This window comes from Rana temporaria, chromosome 1 (assembly GCF_905171775.1).
Source record: "Rana temporaria chromosome 1, aRanTem1.1, whole genome shotgun sequence".
NCBI lineage: Eukaryota > Metazoa > Chordata > Amphibia > Anura > Ranidae > Rana > Rana temporaria.
In genome coordinates, this window is record NC_053489.1 from 194121747 (window position 1) to 194149227 (window position 27481).

The following is a 27481-nucleotide window of genomic DNA, read 5'->3' on the forward strand; positions in this document are numbered from 1 at the left end:
ACTGGAGTCGCCTGATGTTGAATCAGGACAACTGGTCTTGGTACATGGAGTCAACTACCTGGCAGGAGGTGAGCCTCACAGGGCATGGATCTCCTAGCCACTCGTCTCAGCCACAGGGGTATCAAGGTTAGTGGCCAGATCTAGCGATCTGGTACAGACGTGCAAGTTGCGCTGGTGGCCCTGTGGGGCCTGTCTCGGCGACTTTTATGTCTTTCCCCCATTGTAGTGGCTTCCCCACAGAGTGGAGGCTGAGGAATCCCGACGATTTTAATAGCTTCAGATCCTGGGTGCGCCGATTTCGGCCGCCTGGTAGCGGAGGTACCCTGGCGGTAGCCAGGGCAGGAGGTCCTCCTGTCTCGAGGTCCCATACTTCCTCCTGTTGTACAGTCACTGACTTGCTCAATTGGGCTATTGGAAGCCAGACTTTAAGGGACCGGGGTCTGTCCGACTCGGTCACCTCAACAATGCTGAGGGCACGGTAGTCTTCTTCCGGTGAACCTACCGTTGTGTCTGGCGGACCTACATCTCTGGGTGCAAAGAGATGGAGTGATGTCCACGGACATACTCGGGGTCCATCGGCCTGCTGTGTTCTTTCAGTGGCCTTTCTGTGGCCGTTCCCTGGTGGGTACCTTTTTTTTTTTTGTGGAGGGGGCTTATCCTATCCCCCCCCCCCCCCCTTGACCCATCTTTTCCCCCATGAGTTTTGACTCTGGCGCTCTCGGTTCTTCGGGAATCTTCCTTTTGGAAACATCAGAGAGATTTTCTCTTGACACTATCTCAGAAGTGGCCCCTTTAAGCGGCTTTTACCTCTGTTAGAGGGGTTTCTGAGTTGGCGCTCTTGTCTTGCAAGCCGCCATGTTTGATCCTTCATAGCCTTAGGTGGTGGTGCGTCCGCGACCTTCCCTTCTTCCGAAGGTGGTTTCGGCTTTTTCGCCAGAATAAGGACATTGTTTCTCACATCTTTCTGTCCTCGGCCGCCGCATCCTACGGAGGTTGCCTTTCATACTTTAGGCGTGGTACGCACTTTGCGGGTATACTAGCCTGCTACTGCTCAGTTTCGGAAGATCTGACTCTTTAGTGTCGGTGTCTGGTCCACAAAAGGGGACTGACAATCTCGTTGCCCACCATTTCTCGGTGGATCAGGTAGGCTGTCATACAGGCCTGTGTTCTTAAGGGGCGGGCCCCCCTTTTCCGGTCCGACAACATGCGTCGGTCTCAGGTGTGCGAGGCGGCGACTTGGTCGTCCGTTCACAGCCTTTCCAGAATTTACATGGTTGCTGTGAGTGCATCTTCTGATGCTTTTTTTTTTTTCGCCCGCTAGTGTTTGCAGGCGGCCGTTTGAAGTTGCATCTCCTCCGTTTGAGGAGCTCTGCTTGTTTTGGGGTGAAGTTAAAATTGGTTTTACTGATATATTTCCCACCCCTCGTTTTTGACACTGCTTGGGGACGTCCCACTTGTCAAGACTTAAGGAGCTGTGTCCGTCCATGGACGATAAGAGAAAATAGGATTTTTTGTACTCACCGTAAAATCCTTTTCTCTGAAGCCCATGGACGGACACAGCTCCCACCCCTCCTTTTTAGGTTTGTACTGCTTGTTACGAACTGAGGCTGCATGCTGCAGTGAGGAGGGTTATGTTTGGAGGGACCGCCCCCCTGGGCGGGGCTGTTTAACTCTGTTAATGTAACATGTATTTAACCATTTAACATGTTTCTGCCTAGTCCTCTCCTGTAAACAGGGAACATAACCCACTTGTCAAGACTTAAGGAGCTGTGTCCGTCCATGGACGTCAGAGAAAAAGATTTTACGGTGAGTACAAAAAATCCTATTTTTTTCAGTCACTAAGTTTCAATAAATATGTTTGAATAATTTTTATCTGTAAGAATCCTGGTTAAGAAGGTTACCTCCTAGAGACAAAACTCCTTGTCTAGGTGGATTACCACTTTAGTTGATAATGGAAGGGGGAAAAAAAATCTTCCTGCTATATAAATGGAACATTTTTTATTCAGACAAAGTGTCTGTCTGGCCTAGGTATCAGGGGACGTCTCTTACAAGACTGGAGTCTCAGAGTGTGCAGGCTGTCTCTCCCACCTCTGGACCACCCCTGGACCCTCCCTATCTAGAGGGACAACATGCCATAATGCAGTTCAACAATGCAACCAAACTGTCATTCTCTAACCATCCCTAGGATCAAATGTACTGCCAATTTCTCTTGTGAACAACTCATTTTATACAAACATCTTGAAAGGCCGACCACTGCACCATTTGGGCCAAGAAAAATTATATTTTCATCCAGACCTTTACAATGTATTATGCATAACATTGTTTGTGGAAGTAGGCATATTAATCTCCAGTTTCCTCAACAAGTTAACTTTCCTTTTTCTAATTAAATGAGTGCTGTTTTTTGAGCATCAGATATTTTACCTTTCCCCTGCTCCTAGCTCAGGCCACCCAAGCCTTTCCCTCTTCTTGCAGCAGCACTGTGTACCTGACTTTTCCATACTTGTTTCACACAGGTCTGTTGCTTAATGTCACAATTTAGTCTGCCTTTTCCTACTTGAGTAATTGTTACCTCCTTGCTGCCATGCTTCTAGTCCTCTGAATCTATTCACATGTGTTGTTTGGCTTCTTTGCTCCGCTATGGGGGTCACCTGCTATTCTCTGGGTTTATATTTCCTTTGCCTTCCAGCACCTCCTGCCCACCACTCAATTTGGTTTCCTGTGTATATACACGTGCTAAGTGCCTGAGGAACTTCAGCGTTCTCTGAGCTCCTGTTCCCATACTATTATGTGTATTCAGCATCTGACTTCCCGTGTCCTGTACCAACCTCGGCTTGGTCTACTGTCTGTGCTTGCCTACTGCCTGCCCTGACCTCACCTTGTTTTCTGGACTCCCTACTGTCATTGTACTCTGCACTTGCTAGTAGACTCAGCTGGGTGTACCTGGGGGGCTGCGACCTGGTTCCAGTTTGCTGGAGATTCCCCCCCCCCCCCCCCACTATCGGATTCCTGGTGTGTGGTGGCCCATCCGCCCCATGAACCTCCGCTTGCTCAGCAGGGATTGCTCCGCTGATCCCCGCTGAGCTGGAGGATGACAGGGTGGTCCCAGCACACTGTGCAGGGACCGCCCTGTCAGATCTCCGCTCTCCCCTATGGGGAGATTGGATGAACACGGACCGTCTGTCTGTTCACCTGATTCAATCCGCAGACGGATGGAAAAATAGGGTTTTCCTCCATCTGCAGAATCAGAGGATTGCGGACCTAGGTGAGATCGGGTGTCAGCGGATGTTCATACGCTGACACCCGCAATCTCATAGTGATCAATGTCCATTTTTCATCCGTAAACAGATGGATGAAAAAGCAGACATACGGTCCGCATGTGTGAAAGAGCCCTACGGGTTCACTATCACAGACACCTGACATCTAGTTCCATTCCATGGTGTATGAACATGTTGCCTGTGTCCTGTATTGTACAATTAAGATCAGAGGAATTTTGAACTATCTGTAAATTCCATATCGTACAGTACAGGACACAGGCTTACCCTCCCTAAATTCTCCTTGTTACTCTGCATTGCTTGATAAGTGGTGTGGTCCCCCGCGCTATCAATAAAACTGCCATGTGATAAATGAAACTGCTGCTTAATCTAGAATGTTTACAAATTATAAACAATAATAAATGTGTATATAGAGATCAGCACAATTTCTCAACATAAACAGCAAGTGAATATGTACATATAAACATACATTCTTTGATTGTTTAAATATACTACACTATGGGAGGCATTTATTTCATTTCTACACGTCATCTGAAATCCTGAGGGAAATATCAAGAACTGATAGTCAGGAGTCTGGAAGTGGGGGATCACTATCACCAGGGATATTCTTAAGGCTGATTCATCATTTTATGGATTTGAGAGTTCTGTGAGAACTGAGCAGTTGTGTGAAGTTTCAGCATCACTTGTTTTAACGGGATCGTTTTTGAAGGACTATTTATTTACTCACTCACTCAATTTTTGGATGATTTTTTAACCACTTTGCACCTTGCACTTTATCAGTGATCATTTTGTCACTTTTCAACATTGTATGTTTATATATACACATTCATATTCACTTGCTATTTATGTTGAGATATTGAACTGATCACTATATACACACTCTTGTTTTGTAGCAAGCAATGCAGAGGGGTGAGTTTATAGGGGAGGCACCCCAGGTGGGCATGTCCTCAAGCTTGGCAGGGTCCAATCATCTGAAAATACAGGCCTATAACCCATGCTGCATGAATACGTTTCCTGTGCTGAAGAGATTACAGGTAAATCTAAATTCCTCTTCTCGCATTTAGCAAACACATGAATATTTTCTGTGGACTGATTCTAATTTATAATATTACACTGTATCTAATTGCATTTCATTTTTCTGTTTTTAGGCTGCTCAGATTGATGAATATGAAGCAAATTGGTCGCAATTACTACAACCCTGATGATCCAATTGACATCAGAGAACACCAGTACGTTCTTTAGCTTTCATGTTTTTGTTAGTATAATTTGGAAAAATAGAGTGCAGCAAAGTTAACCACTTAAACGATTCCCAACCGATTCATGCAGATATACTGCGGCAGAATGACTCTCCTGGGCGAAATCCAGTACACATACTGGTTTACCCAGGAGAGCCACCAGAGGGAGTGCGAGCGCCTGCTGCACAGCGGGGGATTGTGTAAACACACAAATCCTTATGCTGTCAGAGGAGGCAGAGTGTCTGTTTCTACAAAGTAGGAACAATTATCGGTCATCTCTCCGAGCTAGTCCCATCCCCACACAGTTAGAACACATTGAGGAAACACAGTTAACCCTTTGATCGCCCCCCAGTGTTAACCCCTTCCCTTCCAGTGACATTTATACAATATTCATAGCATATTTATAGCGCAGATCGCTCTATAAATTTCAATGGTCCCAAAAATTTCTCATGTCCGATTTGTTCGCGGCTATACCGGTAAAAATCGAAGATCATCGCTATTTCTAGTTTAAAAAAATTGCCATTAATCTTTTCTATCATTTGTAGATGCTATAACTTTTGCGCAAAACAAACAATATATGAGTATTGCAAAAAATAAAAAAAATCCCCAAAAATATGTAGAAGAATTCTTATTGGCCTAAATTGATGAAGAAAAAAAATTGGGGATATTTATTAAAGTAAATAAAATATATATTTTTTTCTAAACTGTCGCTCTTTTTTTAATAGCGCAAATACCAACAAATGAAAGCTCTATTTGTGGGAAAAAAAGGACGCAAATTATGTTTGGGTACAGCACTGCATGATCGCGCAATTGTCAGTTAAAGCAATGCATTCCCCAATTGTCTCTCCTTACTTCCTGTGCGCTCGTAACACCACCGTCTCGATGGACAGAACGTGATGACGTCACAGGCACCCTACATACGCTTCGTCACTAACGGACTTCTATTGGGGTTTGGCCGAAGGTGAGTGTCACGAGCACACAGGAAGTAAGGAGAGACAATTGGGGATGCCGCCGCTACCACGACAATAACGATGATTTATAGCATAATTTCTGTAAGTGCATCTATTACCTATTAAATGTCCTTTTAAACTGAACATACTACACCATAAAGGTTTCTGTCTTAATTCTGAGTCATCCTGGGAACATTGGTGGCTATATCCTGATTGTTTTGTGGGGAGACCTATATCCCTAGGCTTGGTGAGACTGTGATCCGCAGTCGAGGCTCTCTGGTAAGCAGACTACCATATCACTGGGTGTTTTGGTTTAAACACGAACTGCTTGGGAAGATTGGTGACACTTCTTCAACTTTGTGCAGGGGTGTCCAAACTTTTTTCAAAGAGGGCCAGTTTTAATGAAGTGAACATGCGCGAGGGCCGACTAGTTTGCCTGACATTCTTTGAACCTTTAAAATTTGGTCTAAGTGTGTTCCTCCGAGCAACTAATACACTGCCCAACAAGAATTCTCTTGCCTTTGTGACTGTGTGTGGTGAAGAGATGAGCTTGTGCGTGTTATTTGTATATACTGTATGGCCCGGATTTACAGACAGCGGCGCATATTTATGCCGCCGTAGCGTATCTTCTTTACGCTACGCCGACGCAGCGCAGAGAGGCAAGCACAGAATTCACAAAGCACTTGCTTCCAATTCTGCGCTGGGTTTCTTAGGCACAAGTCGGCGTAAGTGGAAGTGGGCGTGAGCCATGCAAATGAGGCGTGACCCCATGCAAATGATGGGCTAAGTCTCAGAGAGATACGTATAACAAACGGCGCATGCGCTGTCCCGTGGACGCATCCCAGTGCGCATGCTCAGAATCGCGTCGGAACTACTCCCTAATATACGCCGGATCACTGCCTACAGCGTGAACGTAACCTACGCCTAGTCATATTCACGTCCTACGTAAAATACGTCGGCTTAGTGGAGCTGCGGTGGCTCAACACGATTGGCACTGCGCTGACAAGCCATTCACCTCTGCAGCTAGGGGTTCAGATCCCGGTCTCGGCTACATGTGAATTGAGTTTGGTGGTCTCTGCCCGGCTCCCGGTGGGTGTGCTATGCGAGGTAAGCCTGCGCTTAGTACGCCCACCCCCCTCCCACAAAAACCACCACACTTACACGCACTCGAAATTGGGTTAACATCACGCACTTTGACCACGCGGTCTCTAAAAAGAGAGGCGAAGGACTAACGGGGCTGGTTGAGCGGGCTAATCCTCTCACTCCCTTATAGGGAGTCCCTCTGCCCCGTTGGGCTTCAAAGCAGAGCAGGTAGGGCGGGCTGTGTGGGAGGACCCCCTCACACACCTGCCATTGCCACCCGGGGCATGGAGAAAGGTGGCAGATTGCCTCTGGGGGAGGCCTGCCTACTCCCAACTTCTGCAGTCCGGCTCCTCTCTCGAGTACACGCACAAAAATACACTTAAAAAAAAAAAAAAAAAAAATACGTCGGCTTGTGTTCCCTGGTGCAGCCATTTGCATGGATGCTGCTGAGTTACTCCTCCTTTATGGGGCAAAACTTTACGACGGACGTATGACTTTACGCGCACTGCGTCGGACGGAGGTACGTCCGTGAATCGGCGTATTTCCCTTATTTGCATATGTGAATAGAAAATCAATGGGAGCGCCAAATACGTCCAGCGTAAATATGCGCCCACTCTACGCCGGCGTAGGCAAGTTACGTCGGTCGGATGAAGCCTATTTTCAGGTGTATCTTAGTTTCTGAGTCCGGCGCATAGATACGACGGCGCATATTTGCACTTACGCAGCGTACTGGCCTAAGTGCTTTTGTGAATCTGTGCCAATATATTTATTTTGTGGCCTCAACGAATCCCAGAGCGCTGCTCAGTACTAAGGATAAGCTTGGGCGTGTTATTTGGATATACCGTATTAATAGGCGTATAATATGCACAGGCTCACCATTGCCACGAATGCAGCCTCACCATTGCCACGAATGCAGCCTCACCATTGCAACCAATGCAGCCTCACCATTGCAACCAATGCAGCCTAACCATTGCAACCAATGCAGCCTCACCATTGCAGCCTCACATGTGCCATGAATGCAGCCACACATGTGCCATGAATGCAGCCGTACATGTGCCATGAATGCAGCCTTACCATTGCAACCAACGCAGCCTCACATGTGCCATAAATGCAGCCTTACCATTGCCATCAGTGCAGCCTGATCAATGTCCATCTGCAGCCTCGGAGGGCAGAGGGAGGGAGGTGGGACGAGTGGCCGCTTTAATACAAAGTCCTGCCTTCTATGATAGACAGAACAGTTGTCCAATGGCATCCCAGTAGACGGGACTTCCAAAACAGACGCTTCATGTAATCTGATGCCGCTCGTTCTGCCCCCTCCCTATCCCCTCCACGGCAGCGCCGATAAATACGGTATATATCGTTTGTGGCCTTGGGGGCCACAAACAATATATATATATCCAAATCCCCAGGGGGGCCATATTAAATCAACAGGGGGGCCGCATTTGGCCCGCGGGTCGGACTTTGGACATGCCTGACTTTGTTGAATCTCCTTTTTGCAACATTTTGAAAGATTACCTTTATATGGACTTTCTTTGTTACTATTTTGATGGGATTCTGCAGAAGTTTTTTTCTGGTTTGTTTTCACTTATGAATTGTATACAGCGGGGATCAAAAGTTTGGGCACCCCAGGTAAAAATTTGTATCAATGTGCATAACGAAGCCAAGGAAAGTTGGAAAAATCTCCAAAAGGCATCAAATTACAGATTAGACATTCTTATATGTCAATAAAAGTTAGATTTTATTTCCATCATTTATACTTTCGAAATTACAGGAAACAAAAAAAATGGCATCTGCAAAAGTTTGGGCACCCTGCAGAGTTAATATCTTGTACTGCCCCCTTTGGCAAGTATCACAGCTTGTAAACGCTTTTTGTAGGTATCTTTGCCCATTCGTCCTTACAAAAGTCTTCCGGTTCTTTGAGATTTCTGGGCTGTCTGTCACGCACTGCTCTTTTAAGGTCTATCCATAGATTTTCAATTATGTTGAGGTCAGGAGATTGTGAAGGCCATGGCAAAAACCTTCAGTTTACACCTCTTGATGTAATCCCCCATGGATTTTGAGGTGTGTTTAGGATCATTATCCATTTGTAGAAGCCATTCTCTCTTTAACTTCAGCTTTTTCAAAGATGGCATCAAGTTACCATCCAAAATTTGCTGAAATTTTATTGAATCCATTTTTCCTTCTACTCGTGAAATGTTTCCTGTGTCACTTGCTGCAATACAAACCCAAAGCATGATTGACCCCCCCCCCCCCCCCCATGCTTAACAGTTGGACAGAGGTTCTTTCCATTAAATTCTGTGCCCTTTCTTCTCCAAACGTACTTTTGCTCATTCCGGCCAAAAAGTTATATTTTAACCTCATTGTTCCACAGAACTTGTTTCCAAAATGCATCAGGCTCGTCTATATGTTCATTTGCAAAGTTCATACGCTGATTTTTGTGATAAGGACGTAGAATAGTTTTTCTTCTGATGACTCTTCCATGAAGACCATATTTGTACAATATCTGTTTATAGTGGAATAGTGTACCACAACTCCAGTGTCTGCCAGATCTTTCTGGAGGGATCGTGCAGTCAAATGTGGGTTTTGAATTGCTTTTCTCACAATCCTGCGAGCTGTTCTGTCTGATATTTTTCTTGGTCTTCCAGATCTTGCTTTAACTTCCACTGTTCCTGATGACTGCCATTTCTTAATTACATTCCCGAACAGAGGATATTGACATCTGAAAACGCTTTAGCCTTCTCCAGCTTTGTGAGCGTCAACTAATTTCAGTTTCAGTTTTCTAAACAACTGCTTAGAAGAACCCATGGTGCCGATTGTTGGGGCAAGGTCAGATGAGTCTGGGCATTTAAAACCTTTGAGATTGACATCACCTGGTCTTCCCAGACAATTATTGAGAACAATCCATGACACTGGCAGGTCTCAGCTTTGCAAAAGGGGCAGTGCATGCTATAAATTCTGCAGGGTGCCCAAACTTTTGCAGACGCCATTTTTTCTCTTCCGTTCATGGCAAGGTTTATCATCCTTCCTTTCAGGAGAGACTAGGCAGAAAAAACAGCACTTCAAGTGTTAAAACACTTCTCAGTATAGCTCCTCCCAGGGGGATGGGCCCCCGGGTATATCCCTCACTCTGCCTCAGCAGCTCCAGTTTTTTTCTGCCTAGCGTCAGGAGTAGACATGGCCTTGCTGGAGTCCATGTACTCTGCAATTTTTTTGCGATTTTTTCCGCTTTTATTTTGTTTTGTTCCTGCATTTTTTGATCCCGAGATCTACTATCAACTGTCGACTGGGTGACAGGCTGGATCTTGATCCTTGTAGTCCCCCCATGCTCGACCATCGAGCGTGTGCCGGCCCTGAGCTCAGCCCGAGGTCGTCCACGACATGCCCCATTGCTCCAGGGGTGGCTGGGGGAACTACATGTTCCAGGGCACACACATGACCGGTCTCTATGGCTTCGTCATAGTGTGTTTGGCCGACAGCCATGCCGTTTAGCGAATGTTGGTTCTGTACGGAATGCCTCCAGCCGGTGGTCACAGGATGGGTAAGTAGTGGCCCCTTGCCCTGGCAAGGTGGTATGGCTGGTGCTTTCCTGGGGAGGTCGAATGAGGGTCCGCCCTGCCTTCCTCTCTCCCTTACTCTCCCTCCTTCCCCATGCTGGGTGGCAGCTGTAAGGGGGGGGGGGTCCGCCTGGACCTCTGTCACTACGGGGGCTGTGCTGCTGTGTGGTGCTATTAATTTTTTGTAGTGCCTTTCCTTTTTCACCATTAAAGGCTTACTTTTTTATTCATTGATGTGCGGCTGTCCATACCCTGCCTTCAAGTTATTGCCTCATGCATTGCAGGCACCCACCTGTTTCTGAGAGGACATTGATTGCTCAGGTGTGCTCACCTGGAGCAGCAGCTTCTCCCGTCTTATTAATTTGTTGTACTGGAGTTGCTGTGTGTGCTGGGCTGTGTTTTCTGCTGTGTCACTGTTGCTTTAAACACGTGTATGGCCGCAATTTTGCAGCCCGCGAATTGCTTCCTGAGGGACAGCGCAGAGCGGACAGCGCTTCAGCAGCACTACAGCCTGGCCGGGTGGTGAGTTACCTGGGGGTCCCCTGCTCTCTGTTTTGCGGCCGGTAGGGTGACCTGTGGGTCTCTGCCTTGCAGTACTAGGGCGGCATAGCGGTGGGTCAACATGGAGTCTGAACAGAGGCTTCTACCCCAACCATGCCTGAGTTAACCCTTAGTGCTCCTGCAGTCTCTGTAGAGCCCATATGGCAGTCCCTTAGGCGTTTATCGCCAGGATTGAAGTGACAAGCGGCCAGAAGGAGGGTAAAAACCCCCTCCCTGCGCCTGCTTCTGGGGACGGCTCTGACACGGAACCTGGTTCTGTCATGTCAGATGTTGCAGGCTTAGTCCACACAGTCAGTGAGGATGACTCTGCTTCAGGGTCAGCGCTTGATAAGGCGTTTTTGTTGGAGCTCTTATCACTGCGGTGCGGGATACTCAAAAACTTGAGGACGGCGGAGACATCAGAGATGCCGGTCCCTTTTGGGTTCCGCATGCCGCCCCGCACCGCAAAGTGTTTCCTTGTGTTCCTTACATGGACAAAATATACAAGGAATGGGATGGGCCGCAGAAAGTTTTTGATGTACCAAAATACTTTGCGGTCCGTTATCCTCTTGAGGAAGACTTAAAAAAAGAAAAATCTACCACGTTACTTGTGGAAGGGGCTCCTGCCTTTATGGACCCCGCAGATAGGAGAGCTGAGGCTGTGGCCCACTCCATGTTTACAGTAGTGGGGTTGGCAGTGAGACCGGTTTTGGCCGGAGCTCTAGTGTCACAGGCAATTACCGAGCAGGTAAAGTCCCTGCTGCAGGAGCTGGAGGCTCATAATGCTCCTGAGCTCTGTGTGGGCCTGGCTGACCGGTTAGTGCAGGGCCTGCAGTTTGTCTGTGAATTGGCCCTGGATACGCACCTCTTGCTCTCCAGGGCCTCTGCCTACGCGGTGGTACTATGCCACCTTGTGTGGCTAAAGTGTTGGCCTGCGGCCCAAACCTCTAAAAGGTCCTTAGGGGACTTACCCTTGAAAAGTGCACATCTTTTTGGGGCGTCCCTGGATGACCTCATTATAGATGCTACAGGAGGTAAGAGCACTCTGCTCCCGCAATCTGGGAAGGGTAAGGAGCCTCGTCATAAGCAAGGTCCCTCCTTTACCTCCCCCAAGCGTTTTTTTTGCCCCCCAGGTGCGACAGGAAAACGTTTTCCAGGGTGCTAAGGCGCCCGCTGTAGATCAAAAGCTCACCTGGTACCGCAAGCTCAACAAGCCTGCGGACAAGCCTGCTTCTGCATGTAGGTCTGCCCCCGCCAGACACTCGGGTGGGGGTCCGATTTTGCGGATGCGCGGCTCGGTGGAGATCCCTCTTTCCGACCGATGGGTTTGCGAGGTAATTTCCTTGGGGTACAAGATAGAGTTTCTCTCTTGTCCACCAAACAGATTTTTCCTTCCAGCCTCCAGCTTCCTCCGGTACACCGTGTGGCCCTGTCAGAAGCTGGTCAGGATCTGCTGGTCAGGGGAGTGATTATACCGGTTCTTTCAAGGGAATGGTCTCAGGGTTTTTTACTCCAATTTGTTTGTAGTCCCCAAAAAAGGAAGGGGACCATCCAATACTGGAACTTAAGGCCCTTAAATTCTTTGTCAAAGTGCAAAGGTTCAGGATGGAATTGTTCGCTCTGTAGTGGCGGCTCTCCATCAGGGGGACTTTGGGGCGTCCTTGGGTACTCAGGACGCGTACCTGCATATTCCCATACACGCAAAACACCAGAGATTTCTGCGTTTTGCGGTCGAAGAGGACCATTTTCAGTTTGTGGCCCTCCCCTTCGGCCTGGCTTCAGCACCACGAGTTTTCACAATGGTGATCGCTCCGATTCTGGCCCTGCTAAGGCAGCGTGGAATCGTTATTGTGGGATACCTGGACTACCTTCTCCTGAGAGCGTCTTAGGAGAGGATGGTCCATCACCTGCCAGCCCCTCCAAAAGATTCAGGTGGCTACTGAATGTCCAGAAGTCAATGTTGGTACCGTTCAGCGACCGGAATACCTGGGGTTGGTCCTCAATTCCTCAGAAGCGAGTTTTTCCCCCGACGGAAAAAGAACTCCAGACACTGCAATCTGCGGTGCAGCAGTTAGCGACCCAGATGTGGTCCTCGCTTCGCTTTTGCAAGAGAATTCTGGGACCCATGGTAGCCTCTTTCAAGACGTTTCCGTATGCCCAAATCTACACCCGAGTGTTACAGAAAGAGATTCTGTCAAGTTGGGACAAACTCCCTTCGTCTCTGGATTACCAGATTTGGGTGAGTCGCCTAGTCAGGTCCTCCCTAGTGTGGTGGCTGACATCTCCGGTACTTCGGACCAGGAAATTATTTCTGCCGTGCTATCGGACAGTGGTCACGACGGATTCCAGCCTCTCCGGCTGGGGTCGTTCTGGAGTGTCCAGTCAGCCCAGGGGCGCTGACTGGACTGGACTGGAGTCCCGTCTGCCAATCAATGTCCTGGAGCTCCGGGATATCAAACTGCGGTTCTCCAAGTGGTCTCTGGGTCTGCTGGACCGTTCGGTCAGGATCCAGTCCGACAACGCCTCGGCCGTGGCGTATATGTCTGCCATCAAGGGGGCACGCGGAGCTCGGCCGCGGCGGCGGAGTTTGCACACATTCTCTGGTGAGCCACAAGGTACGTTCCGACTCTGTCGGCCGTGTGCATTCTGGGGGTGCAGAGTTGACAAGCCGACTACCTAAGTCGCCAAACACTGGACCAGGGAGAATGGTCGTTGCACCCGGAAGCGTTTCAGAGTTGTGCCAAATATTGGGCACTCCAGGCGTGGACCTTCTGGTGTCCCGTCTCAATCGGAAGATGTCACGTTTTTTGGCCAGGTCAAGAGACGTTGCGTTGGTGGCACCGTGGGGTAACTATCGCCTAGTCTACTCCTTCCCTCCTCTGGAGCTTCTCCCTCGCATGTTGCGCAGAGTGGAAGCGGAGGGGTTACCAACAATCCTGATCGCTCCAGATTGGCCGCGCCGTTCCTGGTACATCTGGTGGAAGACGTCCCTTGGCTTCTGACCCTGAGAGTAGATCTTCTGTCGCAGGGTCAGATTTTTCTCACCCTGCTTTACAGTCGCTGGCTTTAACGGCATGGCTGTTGGGAGCCAGGTGCTGAGGGACCGAGGTCCGTCAGACTCGGAGATCTCTACCATGCTACTTGCACGGAAGTCTACTTCACGTAGGGTTTGCCATCGTACGTGGAAGGCCTACATCTCTACGTGTGCAGAGATGAAATGGCACCCCCGCACATACGTGCTGTCCCGGATTCTGCTGTTCCTACAGCGGGGAGTGGATCAGGCTCTCGCCTTGAGTACGGTTATGGGTCAGATTTCGGCCTTGGCTGTTTATTTTCAGCGGCCGTTGGCGACGCACTCCCTGGAGCGTACGTTTGTACAGGGGGTCAGGCATGTGGCCCCTCCTGTGCGTCCTTCACTGCCTCCGTGGGTCTTGAATTCGGCCCTCTCGGTGCTTCAAAAGGGCTCCGATTGAGGACATTTGGGAGATTCCTCTGTTGACTCTGTCCCAGAAGGTGGTCTTCCTTGTAGCCATTCCTTCGGTCAGACGAGTTTGGGATCTGGCGGCCTTGTCTTGCAAGGCTCTTTTACTTGGTCATCCACAAGGATAAGGTGATGCTGCGGCCGCAGCCATCGTTCTTTTCGAAGGTTGTTTCGGCTTTTCACATTAATGAGGACATTGGTTTTACTATCCTTATGTCCTCAGCCGGAGAACTCTAAGGAGGCCACGTTACTTTCCTTGGACGTGGTGCGAGTCCTACGGGCGTACTTATCTGCTACGGCTCCGTTCCGGAGATCGGACTCAGTGTTTGTGTCAGTGACTGGTCCTAAAAAAAGGTCTGGCGGTCGTCGGCCTCCATTTTTCAGGTGGAGCAGACAGGTCGTGCTCCAGGCCTATGCCCAAAAAGGGGCGGGCTCCTCCCTTTCTGGTTACGGCGCATTCGACCAGGGTAATTGATCCCTCTTGGACTTTCCGCCATCAAGCGTCTGTTTTACAGGTGTGTAAGAAAGTGACCTGGTCGTCAACCCACACCTTTTAATTTCAATAGTTTTTTATTGTTTTATAAGGTATAAACATACATAGAAAACATGTCGTGGTTATACATATGTTAGTACACATGGATGTCCAAAGGCCAACAGAGGTAGACATCCGTATTATACAATACATTACAGAATAAGAGTACAGCTTTGGGAATGCAATTTTACAATTCAGCAAATAACACACAAACGTGCCTTGGGACCCACCTTCCAGAAGCCACCCCTTGGGTGCTTGCTGTGACCTGTGGAATCGGGCCTATACTATCCCAGCTGCGCATGCTCTCAAAATTGCTGCATAGTGTATGCAACAATACTCTCCACGAGCATTTGTATGTTACTCATATAAGAAATGTAAACTATAATGTTAAACATGGAGCAACATGCTCCGTGGTTACTGATGTGAACGAAGGTAGCCAAAAATAGCCAAAAATAACGAAAAAAAATAAAATAAGGAAGAGGAAAAGTAAAAGGAGGGAACCAGCACTTCGCCTTGGACTAAATTTACAACTTATTTATCAGTTTTTAATACTGTAACCGTTCTTAATATAGGAGTTTGTTAGTGTCGTACCAATCCACCCAGGACTGCCATTGAATAAGAAATGTGGTAACTCTGCCCTCTGAGTAGGCTAGCATGCGTTCATACATGAAATGCAAAGATACGGTTTTAACCGCATCTTCTACCTTGGGGCTCACATTGGATCTCCAAAGTCTCAATATGACCAACTTGGCTGCTAGTAGGAGGTGTATGATGCATTTCCTAAAGGGAGGAGGAAAATTCTCTATGCCCAGGTGTAATATGGCTAAGGAAGGTGAGAGGTGTATGTTGAGTCCCGTAATCTGGCGCATAATTGCAAATATGCTACTCCAGAATCTAGCTAATTTCCCACATGCCCATAAAATATGAAAGAGTGATCCCACTTGCGAGCATTGTCTTCAGCAAAGTGGGGATTCTCCATGACCAAACCTAGCGAGTCTAGATGGGGTTAGGTACCACCTTTGAGTAACCTTGTGATAAAGTTCCCATAGGTTGGCACTCTTGGTGGCTGAGTGTGTGTGTTGTAGTGCTTTGAGCCATTGGTCGTCCGCATAGGGACTACCTAGATCTCTTTCCCATGCCATTAAGGCGTTGCTCTTAGCAAAGATGTCCTTGTTGTTTAGTAGGTTGTAAATTAGTGTTATACCCTTACACTTGCTTCTCTGAGAGGTGAAAAATGTTTTTGTTTTCCAGAATATCTTATAGGGTCTATATTGTTTACTTTTGAGGAATGACTGCACTCTAAGGAAACTGAATTGTTCGGAGCGAGGGAGATTGTATTGAGTTTGTAATTGCTGAAAAGATTTCAGTTTCCCCTCCTCTTGAATATCAGAAATCCACTGTACGCCTCCCAGTGACCATCTCTGCAGGTTTAAGTTGGGTATTATTAAAGCTAAAGAGGAGATAGGTATGTCCAATCCCACCGTAGGGGTTGAAAGTAGCTCCGCCGAGGCGAAGCTCCTCCATGCCTCCAAAGTAGCTACCATTGGGGGTGCTAAAGTCATTTGCGTGCTTTTGAGGAATGGGCTTGCCAGCAAAAGTGCTCCCAAGTCCCTTCCCGGCGCTTGGTTTTGCTCAAGGGGTCCCCATATTGGGGTTGCCTGGGTTGGGAACCAACTTTTAGCTTGTGTTAGAACAGCCGCTTGATGGTAGTCAACAAAGGAGGGAACTCCCATGCCCCCGGCCATCCTATTCTTGCGCAATTTATGAAATGCACTGCGTGCTCTTTTTCCCACCCATATATATCTTGATAAATTACTTTGTAATTCCCCGAAGAACTTTTTATTCACCGGTATTGGTACTGTTCTAAACACGTACAGCACCTGTGGCAGTATCTGCATCTTGAAGGCGGCTAATTTACCGGACCATGACAAAATGTGTTTGCTCAGCGCCCTTGTTCCTTCCCTGACCCTATCCACTAATGGTAAGTAATTGGCGGTGAATAATTGCTCTGGGTAGGCAGTAAGATGGATCCCCAGGTAGTCAAGTGTGTGGTCATTCCATACATAAGGATAAGCACTTTGCATAATCATTTTCTCATCGGCACTGACACCCAGATTTAGGATAAAAGATTTGGTATCATTCACCTTGTAATATGATATTTTACCATAGTCTCGAAGCAAACCAGAAACCTTTTCCAGGGAAGTCACCGGATTAGTAAGCATCAGTATAACGTCATCAGCGAAAAGGCTGATGACGTGTTTTTTGCCTGCTATTGTAAACCCGTGCACTCCAGGTGCTTGTCTAATGGAAGCCGCAAGCGGTTCCATTAGTAGATTGAAGATAAGGGGTGATAATGGGCACCCCTGCCTTGTGCCATTCGTGATTCTAAAGGGCTTAGATAGCATTCCGGACGTATAAACTTTGGCCGATGGTACCGTATATAGGGCCATGATCGCTGACAAGAAGTGCTTTTCAAATCCGTATTTTTTCAAAGCGCATTTCAGGTACATCCAATGCACCCTGTCGAACGCCTTCTCTGCATCCAAAGCTAAGAGCAGAGAAGGCGTTCGCGTCGCTCGTGCTATGTGGGTGATATTGATTAAACGCCTTGTAGCGTCCGATGCTTGTCTGCCTTTCGTAAACCCAGATTGGTCCGGGTCTATTAAAGTGGGTATAACGTCTACCAATCTCAGTGCTATCATTTTGGCGTAAATCTTGAGGTCAGTATTCAGTAAAGAGATTGGGCAGAAATTTTGAGGAATATCCGGTGACTTCCCAGGTTTGGGCAGTGTTACAATCAGAGCCTCAAGCATTTCGGGTGGAAAAAACGTAGAGGTCGCAGCTAAATCAAACACCTTCAAAAGATATGGCCCTAAGATTGTTTGAAAGGTCTTATAATAGTCTCCTATGAGTCCATCAGGGCCCGGGGACTTGTTGGAAGGGAGAGTTTTTATAGCCTGAACCAGTTCGTTCAGTGTGAAGGGGGAGTTTAGGTCATTTGATTGTTCTGGGGTCAGTGTGGGTAAATGGATTTTGGAAAGAAAGTTCTGTATATCGGTTAATGACGGTTGATAGGTTGCTGAGTCCTGGTCTAAATTGTATAGGGAGCTATAATAGTCGCTGAATGCGTCTGCTATGTTTTGAGGGTCATACACCGGTTTCTTGGTCCTGGGGTGTGTTAAGCGAGCAATTTTGGTTTTGAAGCGCTGACCACGTAGATAACGGGCCAGCGCTTTGCCTGCTTTGTTGTTAGTCGAGTAGAAGGACATTTTTGCCCACCTGTCTTTGGTTTCATAGTCATGTAGTAGAAGGAGCTTGAGGTCATGTCTTAGGGCTGCAAGTCTGGCACTAGTGGATGCGTTGGGATTAGATTTATTTAGAGTGTCAAGGGCATCTATGTCTTTGAGGAGAGTGGTAAGTTTTAGTTGCTTCTGTTTCTTGGCCCTAGATCCCAGCTGGATAAACACCCCTCTGATGAAGGCTTTGTGAGCGTTCCAGAGTGTGAATGGGTTATCCGTGGATTGAGAATTGAGCTGGAAATACTCTTCTAGCTGTTCTCTGATCGTTTCTTTAGTGGCTGTGTCCTGAATGATGGAAGAGCTAGCTCTCCACACAAAGGCAGCAGTATCAGGATATTTGTCACCTAGAGTCAGGAGGACAGAGGCATGATCTGACCACGTGATCGTGTTAATCTTGGTATGTACAACTCTGGTGAGCAGCCATTTATCCAATAGAAACAGATCAATCCTCGAGTATGAGCAATGTCTGTGTGAGAAAAAGGAGTAATCTCTCTCGGTAGCATGCGTACAACGCCAAGCATCGTAGAGATCATGAGACCGCAGGAAATTAGTCAAGGTCGGGCCTCTCCCCTGGAGCTCCGCAGTGGAGTCCAGCATTGGGTCCGGAACTACATTTAGATCGCCACATAATATCAGGGAACCTTGAAGGGATTTCCTGATCTTACGCATGAGGTCATTTAAAAAATTAATCTGTCTCTTGTTTGGGACATATACATTCACTAGCGTGTATCTAATACCATTGATATCACATATCAGTACTATATAGCGACCAGAGGGATCAGAGTGTTCCTTAATTAAGGAGAAGGAAACCGTGTCCCTGACAGCTATCATTACTCCCCTTTTTTTGCCTCCATATTGGAGAAGAAGTAATGTTGAAAGGATCGGTATGTACATTTAGGTGGTGCAAGACTATGGAAGTGGGTCTCCTGAACACAGAGAACGTCACACCGCGAGGAGTCAGCTTCCCGCCAGAGCGACGCCCTCTTAACAGGGTGATTTAAACCATTTGCATTAATCGATAACATTTTAACCGGCATTATAAGCAAAGTAATAAAATGTTATCAACCGGGGTCTTGTGTACTCACGACCCCTTGTCAGCATAGATAATTCAAGAAGATAGACTGTTCGACAGATATCGTTGCTCCAGATCAGGTAGAAGTGACACAAGTCTCTTGCAGCTGGGTGGTTAGAGATGGTGCAGACTGTAGAATCTGAAAGGTGCGGTTCCTGAAAACAAGATTGGTTATGAAAGGAATACAAACGTAAATTAAACCAAAAAATAAAATAAAATATGAACTGTAAAAGGAGGGCCGAAACGACCCGAGTGCAGAAAATACTGCTCAAATACAGGGGAGCTTAACCGTGGTAGAGCTCCAAGGCGGGACCCCATAGGGCCAAGAGAATATATGCACAGGGCAATGATATTGGGCCGAGAATTCATTCATTTCAGTGGTTCTTAGAGACTTGTTGCCAATCAGGGGACACCCTGCCGGGTGTGTTAGAACTGGTGGAAGTAGAGTTGTCATCGTGGAGAATCTTCCATTTCTGAAGAAGTTTGAAGCCTTTGGCTGGGGAGGTAATCACATGCGTAGTTCCATCTTTGGTCACCATCAGCTTCGTTGGAAATCCCCACTTATATACAATGTTGTGATTCCTCAGGGCTTTGGTGATAGTATTCAAATTCCTCCGAAGCTGCAGAGTGAACTGCGATAAGTCGGCATAAAACTGTAAGGGAGCATAGTCAGTTCCTCCATGTTCCCCCTTGCGGGTAATAGACATCAGCTTTTCTTTAGACTGGTAAAAGTGCATTCTGAAAAGAACATCCCTGGGAACATTCTCTGGAATGAAGGAGGGTTTAGGCAACCGATGGATTCTGTCGATAGACAGCTCTATAGCAGGGATGTCAGGCATTAGGGCCGTCAGCATGGTCATGGCGTATGTGCGCAGACTAGAGGGGGCCACAGTTTCTGGGATGCCACGTATTTTCACGTTATTTCTACGTGACCTATCCTCTAAATCTGCTAATTTAGCTTTTATCCACAGTTGTTCTTCCTCCGCTGTATCATGAGCATCCACTAAGTCATTTATGGTGGTTGCATATTCCCCCATCTTGGTTTCAATGTGACTAACTCTTTCACCCACTGCTGATAGTTCAGTGCTAAACTTCCTCATGCAAGACATCATGTCCCCATGAATAGTGCTCCTTAGAGAGATGAGCATGTCTTTAAGGGTAGTGTCCAGGACTGGCTGATGTTGTGTGGGGAATGAGATTATGGAGTCAGGGAGCTCCCTTGTGTCTTCCTGTGAGTCTGCGTTGGATCTTACCTCACACTGCTGGGTGTCAGAGTCGTCCGCTCTGAAACGGGACTTTGCAGGGCTTCTACTGAGCGGGGAAGAAACTTGTGGTGTCCCTCCAGCCTCAGGGGAGTCTCGGTGGTCTGGCATAGCGATGGCCTGAAAGCGACCATTGCGGGATCCAGGCATGGAGGAAGCGCCGGCGCCATCTTGCCCACGAGGCAGCGGCGATGAGGAGAAAAAGTCCGTCAGCTTTTTCGGCCGGTGCTCTGCTTGTCTCTTCCTCGTCATTGCGTCCCGTTGGTGGGCGAGTGTTCCGATGCAGTTAGGGTATGTGTGGGGCTAGAAATAGAGCCTCAGTGCGCTGTGAGCCGCTATACAAGTCCGCCGTAAGCCGGAGCTCAGGAGTCACACCGCCATCTCGGTGGAGTCCAAGCCACGCCCCCAACCCACACCTTTTCAAGTTTTGTAAGGTGGATGTGAGTGCATCTTCGGATGCCTCCTTTGGCCGCAAGTTTTTGCAGGCGGCTGTTTAAGGTTGAAGTTCCTTCATTGAGGCACTCTGGTTTGTTTGGGGTGAAGCTTAATTTGCTGTGTTTTTTCCCACCCCTCGAATTTTTTTGACACTGCTTGGGGACGTCCCTAAGGTCAATTGCTGCTGTGGTCCGTCCATGAACGGAAGAGAAAATAGGATTTTTGTACTCACCGTAAAATCCATTTCTCTAAATTCATGGACGGACACAGCACCCTCCCCTCCTTTGTTTGTACTGCTTGTTACGAACTGGGGCTGCTGAGGCAGAGTGAGGGATATACCCGGGGGCCCCACCCTCTGGGAGGAGCTATACTGAGAAGTGTTTTTTTACACTTAAAGTGCTGTTTTTTCTGCCTTGTCTATCCTAAAAGGAAGGATGATAAACCCTAAGGCCGATTGCTGCTGTGTCCATCCATGAACTCAGAGAAATGGATTTTAGCCTAGGTTCACACTGCTGCAAATTCAAAATCGCGGTAAAATGCGCGATTTTACCGCGATTTCGCGGCCGCGATTTTGCCGCGATTTCGGCCACAATTTAATGTAAATCGCGGCCCAAAATCGCAAAAAGTAGTACAGGAACTACTTTTTGAAATCGCAGATGTGGCGTCGCACTGATTAGGACAGTGCCATTGCCGACAATTGCCGCCGATTTGAGATGCGATTTGACATGTCAAATCGCATCTCAAATCGTTCCAAATCGTACCCAGTGTGAACCAGGGCTTACGGTGAGTACAAAAATCCTATTTTTGTTTTCTGTAATTTTGAAAGTGTAATTGATGGAAATAAAATCTAACTTTTTTGGACATATTATAAGAATGTCTAATCTATAATTTGATGAGAAGAAAAAGAAAGTATAGGTGACGCTGGTCCTACGGAGACAAATGCTCCATAAAAGAGGCTCCTAGTGTAAGGTGCAGTGTGCAAAATATACAGAAAGTGCTAAACGATCCAAAGTGCCAAGTGCCTATGTAAACTACTAGAATGATTCCACAGTGTATATCATAAATGCAGCTATGAAAATAAATAAAACAATTATATAAAATATATATCACAGTGCTGTGCAAATTAATGTAAACACTGCTAGGTAAAGAAAATGTGCAAAACGTAGAATTCCTGTACTATTAGGGTACATATGTTAACCCTTTAACCACTTAAGACCCACCAAAATGCAGGTGAAGGACCTGGCCAGTTTTTGCGATTCGGCACTTCGTAGATTTAACTGACAATTACGCGGTCGTGCGACGTGGCTTCCAAACAAAATTTGGCGTCCTTTTTCCCCCACAAATAGAGCTTTCTTTTGGTGGTATTAATTTTTTACGCTATAAACAAAAATAGAATGACAATTTTGAAAAAAATTCAATATTTTTTCCTTTTTGCTATATATAATACATATCCCCCAAAAATATAAAAAAAAACTTTTTTTCTCTTCCGTTCATGGACGGACACAGCAGCATTGACCTTAGGGGTTATATACCTTCCTACTAGGAGAGACTAGGCAGAAAGAAACAGTACTTTAAGTGTTAAAACACTTCTCTCAGTACAGCACCTCCCAGGGGGTGTGTCCCCCGGGTACATCCCACTCTCTGGAACATCCAGCCTCAGTTTTAATCTGCCTAGCATCAGGAGAGGACATGGCCTTTCTGGAGCCCATGTGCTCTGGAGATTTTTTTGCGATTTTTTTTCCGCCATTGTTTGTTTTTTGTTCCTGCATTTTTGGATCCTGGGATCTACTAGTAACTGCCGACTGAGTGACAGGCTGGATCTTGATCCTTGTAGTCCCCCCATGTTCGGCCATCAAGCGTGTGCCAGTCTTTAGCTAGGCCGTCCACGACATGCCCCGTTGCTCCAGGGGTTGCCGGTGAACTACATGTTCCAGGGCACGCATATGACCGGTCTCTATGGCTGTGTCACAGTGTGCCGGGACGACGGCCATGCCGTATCTATCTGTGGACGTTGGGTCTGTCTGGAATGCCTCCAGACGGTGGTCGCAGGATGGGTCAGTAGTATCCCCTTGCCTCGGCAGGGTGTTTTCGGCTGGTGCATTCCTGGGGAGGTCGACTGAGGGTCCGTCCTGCTTTCCTCTCTCCCTTCCTCTCCCTCCTTCCCCGTTGTGGGGGGTCCACCTGAGGGGGCTCTGCTACTGTCGGGGGGGCTGTGCTGCTGTGGGGTACTGTATTTTTTATTGTGGTGGTGCTGTGACGGTGTCTGCTGTGTTTCACTGTGTGTTTAACACGTGTACGGCCGCCATTTTGCCGGAGCCGCGGTTCTATATGTCGGCGGCCATTTTCTTGTAGCCCACATGCTGTTTTTCTGCATGTCGAGCCCATCTTAGCAAAGTTTTGGCCTCTAGTGTCTGGAATAACGGCGCCAACACCGCAGTTTTTCTTCCTGAGGGAACGACACAGCACGGACAGCTCTCACAGCTCTGCACAGTGGTACAGCCTGGTTCTGGGTGGTGGGTCCCCTGCTCTCTGTGACAGCCGGGAGGGTGGCCGGTGGCCTGCTTCAGGGTCAAAGCAGGATAAGGAATTTGTTGGAGCTCTTATCACTGCGGTGCGGGATACTCAAATACTTGAGGATTTGGCGGAGGCATCAGACATGCCGCTTGAGGATTTGGCGGAGGCATCAGACATGCCGGTCCCTTTTCGGTTCCGCAAGCCACCTCGCACCGCAAAAGTGTTTCCCAGTGTTCCGTATCTGGACAAACTGTTATACAAGGAATGGGATCGGCCACAGAAAGTTTTTGCAGTACCAAAATACTTGGCGGTCCGTTACCCACTTTTTTTTAGGAAATCCTCCTCAAAAGGGTATCTCCTTCGTCAGTGGACCCTCTGGTGTCCAGGCTGAACAAGGCCACCACGTTGCCTGTGGAAGGGGCTCCCGCTTTTAATGACCCCGCAGATAGGAGAGCTGAGGCTTTGGCCCGCTCCTTATTCACAGTGGTGGGGTCAGCGGTGAGACCGGTTTTGGCCGGGACTCTGGTGTCGCAGACACTTACCGAACGGGCTAAGTCCCTGGTACAGGAGCTGGAGGCGCATAATGCTCCTGAGCTCTGTGTGGACCTGGCCGACCAGTTGGTGCAAGGTCTGAAATTTGTCTGTGAGTCAGCCCTGGATACGCTCTCCTTGCTCTCCAGGACCTCCGCCTACACGGTGGTACTACGCCGCCTTGTGTGGCTAAAGTGTTGGTCTGCGGACCAGTCCTCTAAGAAGTCTTTGGTGGACTTACCCTTTAAGGGTGAACCGCATTTTTGGGGCGTCCCTGGATGACATCATAAAAGATGCCACAGGCGGTAAGAGCACTCTGCTCCCGCAATCTGGGAAGGTTAAGGAGCCTCGCCGTAAGCAAGGGCCCTCATTTACTGCACCCAAGCGTTTTTTTCGCCCATACAAAAGAAGGTACAGCGCTGATGTAAATGAAATAAATTGTGAATGAACGAGATGAATTGTGAATTAGCAAAATAATCTGTGACTTAATAAACAACAAAAAAATTAATTGTATTGATAAAAAATTCCTTATAATGTCCAAAAGTGAGAAAGAAAAAAGTTTTTATGCTGATCCTCCACCAATCAATGATTGAATATAGGTGATAAATAGCAATGATGATGAAAATCAGTGAAAAAAATCCAATGGTGAAACAAACAAGATTCCTAATCTTCCACCAAGAGAAAACACCCGTGTGATGGTATTCCAATCTGCTTACCAGATTCACTGACCGTTTGTGCGGTCAGATAGAGCCCAGAGATGTTTTAAAGTCCTCAAGTGGACTATAAACCAGCAGGTTACACAGATCGAATCATCAGCTGCTCCAAAACTTCAGATATAATGAGGATACACTCATACATTCAAAGAAAAAGAACAAGAAATAGCTCCATGGTGAAGTACTGTATGTAAGGGTTTTTTAATGAGGAAAAAGTTGCACTTACAATTCAGTTGATAACAAAAAGCCTGTCATAGATCCCAGCGCATGCAGCGCGTGCTGACAATCGAATCCTGGTGGCTGTGCTCAGTGTGTATAGCTCTCTCCGTGCGAGCGATGACAAGGTACGCCTAGGCCACTCCAGTTGGCCTAGGCGTACCTTGTCATGAGAAATTTTATTTTTATTTTATTTTATTTTACTTTCAACTGTCGGTTGAGAGACAGGCTGGATAATATAGATCCTTGTAGTCTACTCAGTCCGACCAGCAAGCGTGGACACACCTTTGCAAAGAGGCTGGGTCTGCCACGCCATACCCCATGACTCCTGGGGTGGCCGGTGAGCTTTGCTCCGAGGTCCACATATGACTGGGCTGTGGTGTTGTCTCACTCACAGTGGACCGGGCCGACAGCTACCTCCATTGCGATTGTAGTTCTGTCAGGAATGCGTCAGCGAGTCCTCGCTTGGACGGGTAAGTACAGTCCCTCCTGCTTCGATGGGTTGGTACGGCTAGGCATTCCTGGGGGTTTAAACACAGGTCCCTGCAGATGCTGCACAGTTACCTCACGGTTCTTCTCCTCTCACGCTGTGTGCTGAGAGCGGATGGCAGCGCTGGGCAGTCTCCTCCTGAGGTGAATCCCCTGGTTACTCCTGGTCAGCGCAGCAAATGGGTGAGAGGCCCTGAATAGGGCTCCAGGAGCTTTTGTCTATTTGTAAGGACAGGTGTGCATATTATAATACACACTGTAAATATTAATTAATCCGTAGTCTTCTTCTGGAGGATCTACTGTCGCACCTCTCTTGGTGCGAAGGGATGGAGTGACGTCCACGGATGTACTCGGTGTCCAGGGTCCTGCTGTTTTTTTAAAGCTTGGAGTGGATCTAAAAATTGCTTAAAGCACCGTTTGGGGGCAGATTTCAGCCTTGGCTGTATTCTTTCAGTGGCCTTTTTGCGGTCCTGTTCCCTGGTTGGTCCCCTTTTTTGTGTGCAGGGGGTTTGTCATATACTTTCCCCTCTTGGCCCATGAGTTTTGACTCTGGTGCTCTCGGTTCTTCAGGAACCTTCCTTTGGAAACATCAGAGATTTTCTCTTGACACTATCTCGGAAGGTGGCCCTTTTAATGGTCTTTACCTCTGTTAGAGGGGTTTCTGAGTTGGCGGTCTTGTCTTGCAAGCCGCCATGCTTGATCCTCCATAAGGATTAGGTGATGGTGCGCCCGCGACCTTCCCTTCTTTCCGAAGGAGGTTTCGGCCTTTCATACTTTAGGCGTGATACGCGCTTTGCGGGTATACCGGCCTACTTCTGCTCCGTTTCGGAGCTTCTGACTCTTTTGTGTCGGGGTCTGGTCCACAAAACGGCCTGGCAGTCTCGTCGACCATCATTTCTCGGTGGATCAGGCAGGCCGTCATACAGAAAAAATGAAATAATTCAGCGCTGGAAAAATAACAATAAGATTAAGTAATGCAAGCCAGCACTGCAGGATCAATCCAAACAATGTCCCAAAGTGAAATCAAATAAATATAAAGTGCGGCGCAAGTGAAAAAAAAATTAACTATACAATAATTATACTAAATGCAAAGAAAGTCCATATAGTGCACAAGTGAAAGAGTTTCCAAAACGTGCTTCAAAGTAAACAATGGTGACTGTAGTGAGAATAACTTCTTGTGATCAGTGAGATCAGTGACCCACAGGGAAAGAAGATCCTCCACCAGAGACTAAGGATGGCCTCTCACCTCAGCTATTCGACCTGTGGCTAGGTCAAACAGCATGTAATAATCCTCCAAGGTACAGATGGATTCAGCAACCAATCAACCAGCTATGAGTTTCTCCAGACACAACCAGCAAAGGGGCTCAGCAATCCATGGACCGGTAAGTATTAAATGACAAAAGAGAAGGGATAGTGCTCTCTGTATGCAACAAGTTTATTAAAACAGAACAGATAAAACCACTCACATTTGCTGACACTCTCAGCCGAGTGTGTAGCGAACAGCGTGTCTCAGAGCTCAGGGCATCCGAAAAAACAGCCGGCGTGTAGGTCAAGATGTGAGGCAGACGAACGCGGGTGACGTCGACGTGACTCCTCCCCCTCGTACGCGTTACGTCCCAAGTGGGCGGGACTTCTTCAGCGTGGGGCGGGGATCAACGTAGACGTCCCGCACACATATAAATACCAGGCCGTTGCCAAGGCTACACAAAATATAATACATCTAAATCCTGCGCCATCTAGTGACTAAAAACAAGAAGGCAGGCAAAGAATGAGGATCTCACTCTATAACAACAGGAAACCGCAAGATATAATAACAATTAAAATACATATAAATGACGTCAACCACATTCGTCTCCTCACAAGACCCATTTAACAATATATTAAATGAACACAGCAGTATACATAACTTAACATGCAATAACCCATACATTAATTTGCACTTAGTATCTGCTAAATAATGTAAATTACACTGCCATGCAATAAAATAGAACATTAAAATATAGATTAATACAATCACCAATATCATAGTTAAACTGTATGGATCCTAATATTAAAATATCTAATATTAAAAATATTAGAATAATAAAAAATATAGTAAAAAATATATAAATTAAAATTCCCCAATACATACATATTAACGATTCGAAATAAAACAATTGAGATCAAACTCAACGTTGAGTCCTGCCGGATGGGAAACCTTTGTCTCATAAATCCAAAAAGATTCTCGGCGGCTCAATTGTCGAATAAAATGCCCCCCTCTCCAATGTCTAGAAACTTTTTCTATGCCCCAAAATTTAAGGCCC

At 47.2% G+C, this 27481-nt stretch overlaps 1 protein-coding gene across 1 annotated transcript in view; it reads left to right on the forward strand.

Annotated features, from left to right (window-relative positions):
• Positions 1-27481, forward strand: part of PIWIL1 (piwi like RNA-mediated gene silencing 1) — a 465014-nt gene that overhangs the window by 96524 nt on the left and 341009 nt on the right. Inside the window, exon 7 of the mRNA XM_040347413.1 lies at positions 4421-4501. Within this exon, the coding sequence (XP_040203347.1) occupies positions 4421-4501 (81 nt within the window). The remainder of the gene's footprint in view (positions 1-4420; positions 4502-27481) is intronic.